The following is a 17,608-nucleotide window of genomic DNA, read 5'->3' as shown; positions in this document are numbered from 1 at the left end:
TCAATGTTCGAAAACAAAAGTCAAAAGTTCAAATCATGAACAAACTTGCGTCAGCTAAAAAAACTGAAGAATTCCAACAATCCTCTTCGACTCGTAAAAACTGTAGAATCTCAAAACTCCACTTCGAGTCACAAAAAGACCACAGGACTGTTGTAAAATGCTACAAACTTTGTCTCAGAGCAATTAATCAATTTTTTGTCAATCAGCTCTCTCAAAAAATCAAGTTTTTCTTTTTTAGCCTTCGATGCCCTTCAGCAATGTTCGAATTAGTTTTTGTTTGTTCATACTTATGTAGTCTTGAGTCCAACTAGTGTCCTAACTTTCAAGCCTATTTTGCTACACAATTCTCAAAATGAGCGTTTCACCTTGTATATTAACATCAGTTCCTAATTACTATACAATAGACACTAAGCTACTGTTCAATGTTCGGAACCAGAAGTCAACGTTCTAAAACAAAAGTTCAAGTCATGAACAAATTTGTGTCAGCTAAAAAAAACCTGTGGAATCCCAACACTCCTTTTCGAGTCGTAAAAAACCTGTATAATCTCAATACTCCTTTTCGAGTCGTAAAAACCTGTAGAATCGCAATACTCCTCTTAAAAATTAGGCAAAACGAAACATTCACTTAATGGACGAGTGCATGATTCGAATTAGTTTCTTAACTTTCAAGCCTAGTTTGCTACACGAACAGTCCTAGATCTAGTTATTAACTTTATTTTGCCGTTCTCTGTTATTTCTCTCTAACTTCATAAGCCGTTATCTTAGTGTTTCCTGTTCCTTAAAGTTTAAACATTTAAGCAAAATGTACTTTTGAACATGTAGCGCGTCTTCAGGTTATGCGTAGTTTACTTAATGTCGAATTTGCTCACACTTTCAACCTCTAAAGTGTGCAAGTTATTCAAAAATGACACGAAAGTTAAGTTTTCTCCAGTGTCTAACCGTTATCATCGCAGCCAGTACATCTTCCCCTTTCTGGTCCCCCACATACAAGTCCATTGTCACTGGCCTTCCTGCAGCTCCAGTTGTCACACTGGCAGAATTCTCCGAACACTCTGGGATTGAATCCACGCAGACTCGCAACAATGTCATCGCCCAGAGGGGGAATGAGACACTTGCACCCGTCGCACCCACACGTACCTGCAGAATCAAACGTTATTCGTGCCTTGATCTGCGGGGATTCAAACATAGTTTTTAATGAAGATACTAAAGCACAGTAGATACAAAAGAAAGTAGATTAAACGCTGTTCCCTCTCAAACAACACTTCCTTTCACTGATTCATTTTTCTGCATTGATGACCATAACCGACTAACGCCGGAAGAATTGCTCTCAAACTACTAGTGGGAGCTCGAATATATTGCAGCCTGCTTTAGTCGGGGAGTAAATAAATTCACTAAAAGGGGCTTCGAATAACGTCATTCAAGATCAGTATATACCACTGTAACCACTAATTAAAATAAAAGTGACAAAAATTACTCAGATATCGGCGCATTTTTCATTTGACGTGTAGTAGTGAAGTGACCCCACTTGAGTTCAGCTGCTGACACTTGTGAATGAGAGGGAAATTTAGATCACGCAAAACGAAATTCATCTTGAATATTACGAAAACGTAATATACAAGGTAAAGGTCATTTTAAGAGGTTTTGGTCCCATATATGTCCCTCCTTCTGATCGAAACTACAGACCCCCCTGACTCTGTAGTTTCAATCATAAAAAAGGGACTTAAATGAGAACAAAAATTTTTCAAAATGACCATCTTGAATATTACCAGCAGTTCCTAATTACTAGACGTTACAAATTTAGCTACTGTTAGACGGAGGTTAATGATCGAATAGGAAAAAAAAACAAAATTCAAGTCATGAACAAACTTGCCTCAGCACTTTAAAAAAGCTGTAGAATACCAATACTCCTGTTTGAGTCGTAAAATGACATGGTTCGCATAGGCCTAATTATTATTATCATTAGTATTATTATTATTATTAAATTGACTTGGTACCCGCGATGCGGGAATCACATAGTTAATTAATTACAAAAATAGGACCAACTAACAGGATACTGATAGTATATAAAGTTCACAGCCTTTAATTTCAACAGAGAGTTCAGCTGTTTTCAAAATAACACTGTTGGACATGTCCAGTCAAAAGTTGAGATGTCATTTCGCTGGGTGAGAACATTTGCATATTTCACAACTCTCAAGACAAAATAGTCTTCCAATTTGACTGATTTTGTCCGATTAAAATGTGTCCTCAAAAATTGTTTTACTGCAGAACGGTTACTGCGTGGTCCCTTGAAAACTTTCCAATAATCATCAAACTTAAGGGCAGTATCATAGTTGTAAATTTTATTCAGCATAAGAAGATCATTTCGAACCAAAAGAAAACTGATTGGCAACAAATTGTTGTATATGAGGCACTGATTGTAGTCACTATCTGTAAAAAATTTCTTATTCAAAGCCCATTTGAGCGCTCGTCTTTGCATCTTTTCTAGTTTTCTGCAGTTTGGTCAATTCGAGGACCATAAATTTGACGCGTACAGGAAAATTGATAAAATGTAACTTTTGTATAAACTTACTTTTACTCTCGTATTTGTAGAAAAGGGAACGTTTCTCTTCAAGAAAAAAGCTTTTGTTGTGCCTTCGATAGCCGCTGATTGACATGACTGTCCCATTTCAAATTTAGTAAACATGACCGACTAACGTCGAGCGAATTGCTCTCAAACGACCGGGGAGCGGTTGGCTTCGTCAGTAGCTAGCCACGGGGGGGGGGGGGGGGAGTGCACCGGGGGCTGATTGTGGGGGCAACACTGGGTTGGGGGGGGGGGCAACAGCGCGGTGGGGGTGGAGGCAATAGTGGGGGTGAGGGTCAACAGGGGGGGGGGGGGGTCTCAACCTCTAAGAACCGCCGTTCACACCAGTAAGTATAAGTCTCCAAAACAGTTTGAGCTGAAACAGAGCTGAAAGGCTCTAAGAGCACTTAATGCCCGCTGGGCGCTACCTGTTTATCCTGTTTTTGAGGACGAAAAGTCAAAAGCGTCAGACAAAAAATCGGTCAAGCGAAAAATCGAATAAAAAAAGACCGACAGGACTAATATAATGGCTACAAACTTCGTTTGAGAGCAATTAATAACTATACCAAGATCATTCACCGAAGATTTGCATGTGGAATTTGTCATTACAATTAATGCATACCATGTCAGTTGTACCTCAGCAGTTTCAGCAAACTTTGCAATTAAGCTTTGAAAGGTTTGGGTTTTTATTTTTGATAGATAGTTTACAACCTACAAATTTACATGAAATAGTTACATCATGCAAATATGATATTCAAAAGTGGATATCTTGTGAGTTCAACATCCACATTCGTAAAATTTTGCTTAGACCTAAAAATTTTGGTCTGACCTAAACAGGCAAGTGAAATGAGAAGTAATTCTACTTGATGGCGATCAAATAGAGGGAGGTGAGCATAAAATTTAAACCATCCTTCTGGTCTGTTTCATGAGAAAATTATGTATGAGAAACTTTCTATTCGGGCACTTTAAAATGGATCGTAGAATAATCAATTTAACTTTGATCTTTACCAAACTAATTTGGAACAGTGGTGTAATGTAAGGTAGTAACTTGCCTCTGTCTGAACAGGGGAGAGAGACTCCAATGGAGGGTGACTGGCAGAGTGACATGTTGAGAGGGACACTCTCTGAGCACTGACAGTCATCTCCTGTGAAGCCACTGTTGCACACACACCCTCCACACTCCACGTACCCATTACCACTACATACACTGTTGCCTACAACAAAAACAACAACCTATCATGAGAGCGAAAACACTATTAATAGATTGCCACTAGGTTAAATATCGAGGATGTCAGAAATAGCGAAAAATTATGCCAGGCTTGTTTTTGTTTGTTGGACCACACAATTTTGGGCCATATAATATAGATAGCATCAGCTACAGCACTGAATTGACTGAGTCAACGAAATTTGCTGGTTTCATTTTGATAACGACGTCTTAATTATCCTTGAAGCCTTTATATAAGAGTCCTTCGATCGTAAAAGATCTTAGAGTAACCGCAAGACACCTAAACAAATTGTTTAAAAAACTTAGAAATATGGTATACCATATATGATCACCCAATTCAGATAAAGGGTGACTGCTAAATACGTGAATGAGGTCGCGTATAAAGGACTAAATTAATAAAGGTCTTCTAATTTCGTCTGCAGTTTCATAAGATTCTTTAATTACGGTGAATTCAGCCTCCAAATTGGAGCACAAAAAAATTAATACTAATACCAGTAAGCAGTATACTCCCAGGAACTTTGATAACTTAATGCAATAGGTCTTTAAACATTAAGTCTCAGTGCCCGGGCTTTATTGGTTTATCCCATTTCTTTGATTTCGCGTTTTGACCTTGAAAGCATTCGCGTAGATTCGCTGAATTAATTCAAAATTCGAATCAGAACGAATTAAAAAAAATAGCCTGGCAAGTCCTGAACACAAAATCCACTGAATATCGATTGAATAGCTATCACATCAGAGGAGCAAATCTCGAAAGAAGATCAAAGAAAAAAATTCTCAAAAAATAATTTTCATTCCTCTTATTTTAGAAAATCATAAAGTCAAAATCATGGAATCCAAAAGCAACATCTTAATTTTCGTTCAAGATACGCGTCCCCAAAATGCATTTGCCAATTCTTGAAGTGGGCAAGGTGGGAGGCTGAAAATCAAAGACAACCAACAAGGTGGGAGGCTGAACTTCGGGTGTCTTTGAAACTGACGTAGTAAGAGTCATTAAACGTATTGAAATCCTTATTAAAACTATATCAAACTATTTGCCATTGCAAGGCATGTATAGCCAATGAGACCTCGCATTATTGAGACTCAGTGAAAGGACAAAACCCGCACAAAAATCAAAAACTCACTTAAATTTTGTGAAAACAAGTCATGAAAATTGTTAGTTCTACCATGAAAACCACTGAACACATTTAAACCTGCCTTATCATGAGCCTCGCCAGATAAGGTTTGTCATAAAAAATAAGGAATAACAGGCAACCAGAAAATGAAAAATAAGTCAAATCTCAAAAACACAAACTGTAGTAAAGCAAACAGTGATAGTGAGAAAAAGCATCGAAAAAAACGGAAAAATTAAAAAAGAATTAATATCTCAATAAACAGCCGAACAGAGTTATCATTAATTACTTAAAGACAGAATTACAAAAAAGCAAAGGTCAAAAGTCGAGAAAATGACCAAAATTTTACGCTTGGACACATTATCATTTTATGGAATAGAATTGAAGTAAAAAAAAGCTTTAGCTATCAACTGAAACACAAAAAGATTCCCTTATGGCTTGTTAGAAAGCTGTTAAGACCTGTTAATATTGAGCCTAAACAACAAATCATCAACAGAAGCAACATTTATGTACAAAACTGAAATATTCTGGTTCTAAGTAATGCTGAACTCATAAAAACCAATATCTATGAATTGAAATCAGTAGCTAGTTTGATGTATGCGGCATCAGAGAAAACAGAACACTCATTAATAACAGTTAGTGTCAGTACAACAAAAAGAACCACAGATTCGGTCAAAACCGAAAATTCACAAAAACTTATGAAAACAACTGTCATAAAAATCAATAGCTATGAACCAAAATGATCACACTAATTTCATTCATGCCTAATGAGCAAACCACAGAGATTTGTCATTTACGCTTCAAAGTCACCACTCAATGAAACAATCAACAAAAATGAGAAACTCATAAACCCAAATATTTCATGCAAACGGATATGATAAAAGATCAAAACCCTTGTCTGCTCATTGAGTCTCAAATCAGTTGTCTGAATTATCTTAACGCTTTACGCTACTCGCGTTTTCGCTCAATTCATTACTCCAGCAAGACTAAAATCACTACTGCAATTTGACATCTCATTGACATGAAAAACTAAAAAAATCGTAAACAGATCTTAAGAAAAATACAGCGCACGATTACAATCAAAATATTTTTTTTTTGCAAAGAACAGCAAGTCAAATCTTGAATCAAAGGCCAAAAAATAAACAAAAAACTTATTAATTACAAACTGATTTGAAAAATTTGTACAAAAGTAAGTTGATAGTCAGCAGAGCAAATGACCCCATCAAAAAATATAAAACATACCGAGCAGATTGCCGTAAAACAGCCGCCATTGATTCCTATAACCCGGATTAGAATTGACAAAACAGAAGAAATGGAAAAAGTGATTGATGTACAAACACATTTTGAAAATGCGAACAATTTTGACTTAACTCCGATTTTAGACATACTCGTGCTTCTTGTAGAGAGCATACATAGTGTAGTATCAACACAAATAAGCAACAGAGATGGTAACCATGACTTACAAGAACAAAGTTAAAGTAGCGGGCATCTACAATTGGGCTTTAATGGATTATTCCGTTTCGACTTTGATATAGTTTTTGATTATAATGCTCATTTTAGATTACATTGCTTAGCAACTGCTGTTTAAAAAAAACTTAGAACAGAATGAGCGAAGAGTAAAACTAGACCAGAGAAATCAAAAAGATTTTATGCAAAATATCGAAAAAGCGTCAACATTGGCTCAGGCGAAAATTTTGTTCGTAAAAAAGATGAGACCGCAATAACAGCCTGCTTCGCTGCTTAGAAGATGAGTGCGGCTTTTAAACATAGCACAAAACAATTTTGAAGAAACAGAACAAACTAAATTCGGAATTGCTCTCGCACGACTACTGGGAGCTCGAATCTATTGCTGCATTCTTTAGTAGAGATGGAGTAACTAAATTCACTAAGGGGGGCTTCAAATAACGTCATTAGAGGTTACCACTATAGCTCCTAATAAAATTCAAATCAAAACAGCTGCCAATCTCCGGAAAAGAGGCAACGTTGATGCGCTTGACGAACCTCGGGATTGAAGCAAAAAAAAGAATGACAAATTTTTCCTACGTACCAAAAATTGTTCTAATTCGTTGTGCCGTTTCTAAAACTAAATGTAATTCAGCTTCTAAACTGAGAGCTACTATGCATAATACTAATTTGAGCTAGCAATCGCTCTAAAGTATCTTGATAACCTAATGCAATATGACTTAATGACCGGGCTTTATCGCGTGAAAGGATTTAAAATCCATTCTGTTGAAACAGTGGGTGAGGTAAGTCACGAGTCAAACGACAAAATCGTGGTTTTTTCAAACAAAATACGTGATCAATCAAAAGGTAGAGCAAATTTTAAAAAGCTGGCAGATAGTCAGAAAACAGTCGCAGTAGTTTTGTAGATCAGCGGTCTCAAAAGATAGTAAAAGAAACAGACCAAAAAAATATTGAAAGCTGACATGTTAGATTTTGACTTAAAATCTAACTTATGGAAGCTTCTGTTAGCTGCTCTCAAATAACCTTCAATTAGAGTGACACACACTCACTTGACCTTATCTCTTTGAATTAAATTAGGGAAAGGTCAATTTCAGAGTCAAAGTCATTTTTGAGTGAGGTAAGTCACGTAATACCAAAAACTTATTCATATGAAATAAAAAAACATAGCAGGACAAGTCCTCTGAAATACAATACTAAGAATTGAATAAAAAATGAACTATTGTACCTGACCCGCAGAGCAATTTAAAAATCTCAGCCAAAAAGACTGGTTGAGACATCTCAAAGGCTGAGAGACTAAACTAATCAAAACATAGCCGGCCGATTGCCGGAAAATAGCCGCGATAGACACTTGTGGCCTTCCATGAATTGAAATAACTAAAGAAACAAGATAGGCAGATTGACCAAAAGTCCTTTAGTAGAACACTATAGATTTTTTAGGTTAGATACTTACTTTCATTTTTATGATACATACGGTCTATAAGTAAAAAAAGACCTAAAAGAGCTTTTTCAAAATTGAATTTCGAAATCAAAATTCAAGACTAATACTCAAGAATTAGGGCCTATAAATTTGGCACTACTCAGATGCAAACTATTGATCTTTAACTAGAAAATTTTCACAAAATAAAGTTCCATAAGTGAGTTCAGAAGTCAATTTTTTGAGCGAGGTAAGTCACGCAATCGACCTAAAAGCAGAAATGAAGTCACGCAGACAAATTTTAACTGCAGTAGAAGTCACTGAAGTCATTGAAAAAGTCAGGGTAAGACAAAACAAAAATCTGTTAGATGAAGTAAAAAAAATTAGGAGCGCCATATTAGCCGCCTGGAATTGCTGACGCGGCTATTAACATTCTAAAGAAAAAAAATCATTGCTATAACTCTAAGCTTTTACCTTGAAGGCCAAAAATGATACAATTCAGTATGATCATCAACTCACGCACAAGCCATGAAAGCGATTTATTATCCAGTAAGAGGTAGATGAAACTGAGAAATATGACAAATGCTTCAAATAACAGATGCAAGATTAAAAGAAACTTTCTAAAATTCGCAAAAAAAAAGTTTTAAATCTCTGGAGTTCTGTCAAGTAACCCATCATCAGGACTTAAAAAGTTTTATTGGCCAGTAAAGATCACTAACTCGCCAATTTTAACAAATTCTTGCTAAAAACCGTCAGAACCATTAATATCTTCAGAACCATTTCATTGTCTCCAGAGACTATCTAGTATCCCTATTTCAAGCCTTAAATAGTTTCACTGGCTCAAAGCTCGATATAATTGGAAAATGACAATAAATTCGGAAAATGACAATAATAAAATGACAACAAGCAATCCATCACCACTAAAACTATGGAGTAACTTATTATCAAACCCTAGAGGAGGTTCCTAGGATCATGGTGCCCGAGAAATTCGCTGCTAAAAAATTTTCAAAAAGCTTGCAAAAAATGTTTTTATAACATTGCAAGAATTCGTGTTATAAAAAAGTTAAAACTCATTCATTGCCAATAAAAATTATGCAGTAACCTGTCATCAAACCCTAGTTGAGGTTCGCTAGAACTTGAGTGGAGAAAAAAACAAAATCACATACTTTCAAAAGTTGAATAAAATTCCAATTTTAATAAAAAAAACTGGGAGCAATTTTGATATTAAGATGTTGAAAACAATTCGGTGGCCAATAGAAAATTTTCAGCAACCCATAATCAAATCCTATAGGAGGTTTTGTGGCACTTCAGGGCTGGAAGAACTCAAATAATGACAAAAATATTTTAAAAAAAATTGAAAATTGCAAATTTTTATCAAAAAATTAATAAAAATCGTGATGTTAAAAAGCTGGAAACAATTCTATTACCACTAGAAACTATGCAGTAATCTATAATCAAAACCTAGAGGAGGTTCTCCGACATCTAGGGCCAAACATAGCCGGCAGATTGCAGGAAAACAGCCGCGATAGACGCTTGGGGCCTTACATAAATTGAAACAACTAAAGAGATTAGATAGAGAGATCGACCACCAGTCCTTTAATAGACCACTAGACTTTTTGGGTTAGCTTTGGACTGTCATTGTTATGAGACACATAAGCTCTATAAGGAGAAAGCCCTAATAGGGCTTTTCAAAATTAGGATCTTTTCCGTTTGTCCCCCCTCAGCTTAGTGGGCGCATATTATTTGCACCCCTCAGATGCACGTGCAGTATTTTTTACATAATGACTTACTATGTAATGGCACGTACTCTGTAACTGGCGGGCGCATAACGTACTTCGGGCACAAACGAAGATCCCAAAATTAATATTCGAAATCAAAAACTCAAGACTCTAATAATCAAGAATTAGGGCATATGTTTGGCACTACCTAGATGCACACTATTGACCTTTAACAAGTAAATGTTCATAAAATTTAAAGTTCCGTAAGTGAGTTCAGAAGTCATTTTTTTAAGTGAGGTAAGTCATTTGAAAAAGTCAATTCCAAGAAGTCAGGGTAAGACGAAACAAAAATCTGTTAGACGCAGTGAAAAATAAAAATTTAGGAGAACTATAATAGCCGCTTGGAATTGAGGACGCGGCTAGTAAAAAACTAAAACGAAAAATTTTCAAAAACTTGAAAAAAATGTAAAAATTAATAAAATATGCGTGTTTATGATTGTAGTACCAAAACAAAGAGCTCTTAAAATGGTCATAAAAATAATTATGTTATGTAAAAGAGCTTTATCAACTTATATGAACCTCTATTTTAGACTGGTTCAACAAAAAATTCGAAAAATGGCAAAAAACCCGAACATTTTGGGCTCGAAAACTCTTAAATGACCTTTTAACCTTGAATTACGGCCTTCCCAGTAAGTTCACCATTCTAGGCACTTGAATGTCTACTAAACGCGGGTAAGGTTCTCTAATGAAACTTGATGCATGGCGAGCTTTACCTCTTTATCCCGTTTTGAAAGCTCAAAGTCATGAAAAAAGGTGTGAAAACATCTTAAAAAGGCAGAGCACCAATAAAATCCAATTCTTGGATTGTAGAAACCCAGAGAAGGCCAATAATAGCCTCAGCTATCGCTTTGCAGGTATTAAAAAGGAGAGCGCCTAAACAGGGGCCGTTGAGTTGCTTACGGCGGCTAATTAACAAATTACAAAAATTGTGGCGCTCTTTCGATTTGACTTTCAGTAGTGAACTGCTGCCACGCGAGTTCAGCTGCTGACACTTGTGAATGATAGAAACTTAGACCACCCAAAACGAAAACTTCACGGGCGTAAAAGTCGATACGATCAAGAAAAAATTATGCAGACAAAAGGCCAACGTTTACAATAATTGCTTCAAACTTCGAGAGCAATTAATCAACGTGCACCAGCCACGCTATCATGAAGAAAAAGATAACGTTAAACCTTAACGCATTTTGTTTCGTTTAGTTATTTAGCAACGTCTATTACTTGTAGTGTTTACAGCCGGTAAGTTTTTGTTCTCTTTTTGGCAACTGCAGGGTCTTTGCGGTGAATTAGAAGCTGAAAACAGAATAGGCTAGCGTCGTGGGAGCTGCTCTGCAACAACATACGGGGGTTTGTTTATATTGTAGCCAATTTCAGTCAGGTGAGGTTAATAACCGTTAACTAATAGCCAATGAATTTCCTGTTGTGATAAGGATTTTTTGCAGTTTTGTGTAGCTTTTGGGTCGATATTTCTTAGTGTGCTCATAGGGTTGATCGGTGGTCTTTAAGAGCAGTGACTCAAGATCTTAAAAACTAGTTGAAACTTTTCAAATGTTTCAGCCCAAATTTTGTAGTGTTAGAACTATAAAATGTCTACAACCTTTTGCGTTTTCACTATTGTAAAGCATGGGTGGCCAATGGACAAGATTGAATTCAAAAACAGAGCTTCCACAAAAATACAGGTTCTAAGATTTTTTGATAATCTGATCTTCAGAGATCAGAAACATCTAAACCTTTCCTCGCGCAAGCTATTATTGGGTTCTTCAATGTTTTTTTTTGGCAAGTCATGTTTTTGACAGAAAAATGGAGCACTTAAAATATGCGTCTATTTTAGTAACAAAAATCATTTTTCGCTGGCGACAACCAAATTAAGCCTAACTGACAGTAATTCGTGATTTGACAGAGGTATTTGCAACTATTTTTTTTGTTGGTAATAGCTTCTGGTTGAAGCTAAGGGATCTCAAAACAGGCTAATTAACATTGAAGCTGTTGTTCCAATTCTCTATTTTATCACTCCGTAGGTTTCGGGACGCTTTTTGTGATGAGCGAAAATATAGTTCTATGTTCAACTGCCAACTTGTAGTTAGGTCAATTTGTTTCCACCCGGTTCCGTGGCCATGTCAAGAAATATTTTTGAGAAAATATCACAAATCTGAAGCCAAGATCTAGTTATCTGAGTCAAAACTGATTTTCAAAATTTACCGTTTATTTAGATTTGATGTTGCAAAAGACTACAAGAGAGCATCTCAAATCGAGTGTCCTTTTATCTCGTCTTCTGTTTCGAGGGTCAAATACTGATGACTTGTCTACTAAGGAGAATTTTGGAACTTCTATGGTACGCGCACTTCGCGTTACATCAAGCGACGTGTTGAGCTTAGAGTAGTTAACAATAGAGCGATCAAACATACTTTATAGAAATTTGCTCAATTGTACGTTTTCGTTTTGCAAGCGTACCGCAACATGGCGACGTTATAATCTCTCCCAAATAATGGTCAGAGATCTCCAAGGTAGCGTGGCGTGAGACCATTTAGCTCATCTCTGTTGGCTTGACAAAAATTGAGATAAACAATCCAACCTGATGCATCTGTCTGTGGCAGCTGAGGATACAGACGTGGGTCGGTACAATCACAAGCCCCTGCCCCTGATCCAGTGAGGGACTCAACATTGACTGTGAGCTGAGTCCAGTGTTCCAGAGACTCTTGTGCCAGCGAGAATGAGGAGTAGAAATAGTCATTCAGAGGAGCAGTCACTGACACTTCAAATGTCACTGTACTGTCAAAGCCTACGTCCTCACAGCTGAGCAAAAGATATAATCACAGAACACTTTGAAAACACAACCCACTTCACGCCAAGAACTTACAACTTTTCAGCTATTTCGGTTCACAGTGCAATTCACAGACCTGTAAAACGCATCAAAATTGAACGACTTTTCCTCGGACCATTAGTTTACCGCATTTCTTTAGATTTAAAAAAAACAAAAAAATTGCATAAATTATACCAACAGAAAGAAAATAATTGCAATCAAATTTCTTCGCAAATTTCTTTCTTGAACCTTAGATTCCTAATTGACGAATTTCGACAGAGCAAAAATCGGATTGCTTGACAAAACGACAAAAACAACCACATGGAAAGATTAACAAACATAGCCTGCAGATTGCCGGAAAATAGCCGCGATGGACGCTTGTGGCCTTTCGTGAATTGAAACAACTAAAGAAATCAGATCAACCACCAGCCCTTTAATAGACCACTAGACTTTTCGGGCTTGATTCGGACTGTCAATTTTTATGACACATACGGTCTATAAGGAAAAAGCCCTAAAAGAGCCTTTTCAAAATTGATATTCGCTTGATATTGCAAATACGTTTGGCACTACTTAAACGCACACTATTGACCTTTAATTTGTAAATGCTCATAAAAAATAAAGTTCATTAAGAGAGTTCAGAGGTTATTTCTTTGAGTGATGTAAGTCACGCAATTTACCTAAAAGCGGAAAAAATGACGACACGCAAACAAATTTTAACTGCAAAGCAATAGAAGTCACAGAAATTGAAAAAGTCAATGGTCGCAAGAATCATCGATGGAGACGACGAATTAAAAACAAACACGATGTCCCCAATAATAGCCGCTATCGCTTCGCAGCTATTAGTTAACAACAATTAGCCGCGATAGCTTCTTAGACCTAGAGTCTCAAAAAGATAAACATAAACGGACCGAAGACAAAATTCTCTTTTTTATTAATTGCGGAGTTGTCATATTTTGATTAAGAATCTGTATAACTTACAGCTGTTTCAGATAATTGCTCTCAGCGCTTAGTTGACCGCATCTCCTTGAATTAAAGAAAAGAAGAGCCATTTTGATTGTGAGGCAAGTTGTGTGCCCAAACAAATTTTAAAGCACATGAAAAAACACTCGCTCCAATAACAGTCAAAAGTGACGTCTCGCACGCAATTCAGCCGAAATTGTATGATAAAAACAAAGATTTGAAGGGATCATGACGTCATATGGTTGTAACAAAAAACTTGAACAAATAAAAAAAAGGTCGTATGAATTTAGGAAACAGCACAAAACGTCGGAACTCAAAGAAAAACAAGAACATCTTTGAAGTCTAAACAAAAATTCTTTGTCCTGATACAATTATTCATTGCTTCACCAAAGTCAATAATACAATATAAGAAAAACTTTTAGCCCTGTCTTGATGAGAAAAGTTAAAGCATTGACATTACTGAAGAAAGCAAAAATGAAAACAAATACGACGTCATTCAGAAACAAAAGACAAAAAAAATCTTAAGGTAAAAATTGACACCCCATTTTACAAATCACAGAGTGTTGTAAAATTAGAAACGTTAACGTTGAAAAATAGCCAAAATTTTCAAGAGACAAACTGATAAGGTTTTACAAAACTGATACGGCAAATCATTGTCAGGAAAAAACCGGTCTTCAAAGTTGGATCTCTGGGACCCAAAAATACATTTGAAGAGGAGATAAACTGGGATAGCTTATCTCCTTTTCTAGGGTCAGATTTATAGAAACTGAGTGTAATTTTAATAAATAAAAGCCAAAGATTAAGTCCCAAGAAATCCTAAGTATTTCTGACAAACTAATTTTCAAAACAAACAAAATCAACAGCAATCAGAATTGAAACATACCCGGCAGATTGCCGGAAAATAGCCGCCATTGATTCCCATAACTCTATTGGGATCGAAAGAAAAGAAAAACATACCCGGCAGATTGCCGGAAAATAGCCGCCGTTGATTCCAATAAGCATGATTGGGATTGAAAGAATAGAAAATATTGAAAAAAAAAAGATTTTTGTACAAAAACATTTTTTAAGTGCAATTTAATTTGATGGCATTTCGTAGTTGAAGATAACGTACTTCTGTTTCTTAGAGACAGGCTACAGGGGCTAATATCAATACCAATAAGCATTAGAGATGGTAACTAAGACTTATAGGAACGACGTTCAAATAGCGGGCATCTAAAATTGGGCTTTATGGGTTTATCCCGTTTCTACATCTGACTTCAATTTTTTATACTGACTCTGTTCATTTTGAATTGCTTTGCTGAGCAACTGATGTTCAAAATCACTTTTAGCAGAATGACAGAAGAGAGAAACTAGTCTAGAGAAGTCAAAAAGATATCACGCAAAATGTTGAAAAAGCGGCAAAATGAGGTAAAGCGAAACATTTTTTATTCGACGAAGTAAAAAAAAATAGGAGCGCTATAATAGCCGGCTGAGAAGATGAGGCGGCTATTAATCAACAAAAATTGACTTTTGTACAAAAACATTTTTAAGAGCGATTTATTTTGATGTCATTTCGTAATTGAACATACCCCTGTCTCTCAGTGAGAGGCTAAAAGGTCCAGTATCAATACCAATAAGCATTATAGATAGTAACTAAAACTTATGAGAACAAAGGTCAAGTACCAGGCATCTAAAAATGGGCTTTATGGGTTTATCCCGTTTCTATTTCTGATTTTGATTTTTTATACTGACTCTCTTCATTTTGAATTGCTTTGCTGAGCAGCTGCTGTTCAAATTCACTTTCAGCAGAATGACAGAAAAGTGAAACTAGCCTAGAGCAGTCAAAAAGATTTCACGCCTAATGTCGAAAAAGCGGCAAAATGGGTAAAGCGAAAAGTTTGACGAAGTAAAAAAAATAGGAGCGGTATAATAGCCCGCTGAGAAGATGAGGGCAGCTATTAAAAATAACAAAGGAACCAATGAAAAACATACCCGGCAGATTGCCGGAAAATAGCCGCCGTTGATTCCAATAAGCATGATTGGGATTGAAATAACAGAAGATATTGAAAAAAAAAAGATTTTTGTACAAAAACATTTTTTTAAGTCCGATTTATTTTGATGGCATTTCGTAGTTGAACATACTTATGTTTCTTAGAGAGAGGCTACAGGGGCTACTATCAATAACAATAAGCATTAGAGAGAGGTAACTAAAACTTATAGGACCGACGTTCAAATAGCGGGCATCTAAAATTGGGCTTTATGGGTTTATCCCGTTTCTATTTCTGACTTCAATTTTTTATACTGACTCTGTTCATTTTGAATTGCTTTGCTGAGCAGCTGCTGTTTAAAAGGACTTTGAGCAGAATGAGAGAAGAGAGAAACTAGCCTAGAGAAGTCAAAAAGATTTCACGCAAAATGTTGAAAAGGCGGCAAAATGAGGTAAAGCGAAACATTTTTTTATTCGACGAAGTAAAAAAAAAAAAATAGGAGCGCTATAATAGCCGGCTGAGAAGATGAGGGCGGCTATTAAAAATTAGTTCTAAACAAAATTAGAACTGGATAGCCATCTTTCTGCCTAAAAAAACAGTAAAATTAAACTCAATGATTTGATACAGAAAAAAAAATTCAAAAAAGTTTGTTAAAAGAGTTGTTAAACTTCCAGTGTGAACTTCAAACAATATACGCCACAAAACGATCCAGTAATAATTGTACGAAATTTAAATCCTTGTCGGTGCAGAGAAAGGCTTATTTTAGAGTATCAATCCCAAATGAAGTAAAAAGAAATTAAAGTAAATTAAAAAAAAAACAGTTATGTAAAATTTAGAAAAGAACCATCTCAAACTAAAAACTGACAGAGAAATATTTGACTTAATAGAAAGACGTAGCCGTTAACACTGATTACCAAGAAAATGCGTTCAAGGGTAAAAAAACCAAAAATTATGGAAAAAAGCCAAAAATAACAAAACAAAGCGACTAACGTCGTACAAGTTTCTCTGAAACGACAGGTGAGGCGAACAATTTAGAAGGGCAAGAGAAACTTTTATGGTGCAAACACTTCTGACACGCTAGAGATTTTAACCCGCAGCCTCTTTAGCCCGCATAATCATCAATTTATTGGCCCCAATTTCATGAGAACTGACAAGCATCCTCCTATTTTCCGATAAGCCAGAAAAAGTACCCAGTTTTCTTTACTACAACTGTAGGCTAAGTCTATCGTAAATTGGTTCAAATCGATTAGACCATACTCGAATTTACCATACAAACTTATACTCAAACTCGTGGTGTGATCGATTTGAACAAATTTTACAAGACAACCTACTACTACTTGGAAAATTGTTCGATCTGGATCTTCACAGTTAGTTCTAGAGGAAAACGACCAAGCAATAATTTTGGATAAAAAAGACTCACACGTTTACAATAATTGCTTCAAACTTCTTAAAGCGATTAAAAAATATAACTATAAGCAAACGAAATAGCCAAATCGTCGAAACAACCAAACCGTCGGACGAATTGCTCTCCAACGACTGGCGAGGCGAACAATCTAAAAGAACTAGGGAGAATATTTTGGTGCGAAAACATTTGACAGTCTAGGGGTTCTGACCCGTAACCTCTCAGATTGTAATTGGTGCCATTAACTTCTACGCAACACGGGCTATCCACAGTTACCACTCACAATCGGATTTATTTTAGAAGTAGACTATTTCGGAAAGCAGTCAATTCAATTCCCACGGGCCTGGGTATGTTCGGGGTCACGGGTGGAATGAGGTGGAGCGGATGCGGAGTGGGTTAAGTGGGGGTTAAAGGACGAGAGGTCAAACTCTAAGAACCACCCTTCATATCATAAATTTATCCCTTAAACTACCTCGGTGAATCTCATACTTAGAGAATAGTGAGGCATAAGGCTCTAAGAGAACTAAATGCCCTACGGGCGTTACCTGTTTATTTCGTTTTTGAGGAAGAAAAATCGAAAGGGTGAGACAAAAAATCGGTCAAGCGAACAATCGCATAAAAAGACCAAAGACTAATATAATTGCTACAAACTTTAACTGAGAGCAATTGAAAACGGCTAAGAACGGTAAGCCATATGCACCATTTTGTTGAAAAACTTTTCAAAGTTAAATAAATAGTCATTCTTACAACGCACTGCATGAACAAAAAACAACCCTCACTTAGCATAAACTAGTTAAAACGGCAATTTTATTCACTTTCGCTTGTACGTCTAAATGCCGCCTGAAGTGCCTCCGGTAAAAAAACCCCAAGAAAACCAATACTCTTCTTCGAGTCGCAAAAACAAAGATGGGTAATAGTAGCCCCAACTA

General features: G+C 36.3%; 2 protein-coding genes across 3 annotated transcripts in view; one reads left to right on the top strand and one right to left on the bottom strand.

The window, feature by feature from the left end:
* LOC142337695 (uncharacterized) overlaps positions 1 to 17,608 on the top strand; it is a 420,762-nt gene that overhangs the window by 168,466 nt on the left and 234,688 nt on the right. The gene's annotated exons all lie outside the window — the stretch shown is intronic.
* The window catches only part of LOC142337696 (integrin beta-5-like), a 127,146-nt gene that overhangs the window by 44,319 nt on the left and 65,219 nt on the right, over positions 1 to 17,608 (bottom strand). For both annotated transcript variants that reach the window (XM_075387139.1, XM_075387140.1), the window contains 3 exons: positions 12,123 to 12,343; positions 3,616 to 3,777; positions 940 to 1,137 (listed from right to left, as the gene is read on the bottom strand). In XM_075387139.1, the coding sequence (XP_075243254.1) occupies positions 940 to 1,137; positions 3,616 to 3,777; positions 12,123 to 12,343 (581 nt within the window). The remainder of the gene's footprint in view (positions 1 to 939; positions 1,138 to 3,615; positions 3,778 to 12,122; positions 12,344 to 17,608) is intronic.

This window comes from Convolutriloba macropyga, chromosome 4 (genome assembly GCF_964194025.1).
Source record: "Convolutriloba macropyga chromosome 4, txConMacr16.3, whole genome shotgun sequence".
In the NCBI taxonomy this organism is placed as follows: Eukaryota; Metazoa; Xenacoelomorpha; order Acoela; family Convolutidae; genus Convolutriloba; species Convolutriloba macropyga.
Note: the sequence above shows the minus strand (reverse complement) of the source record. Positions and strands in the feature narration are given on the sequence as shown.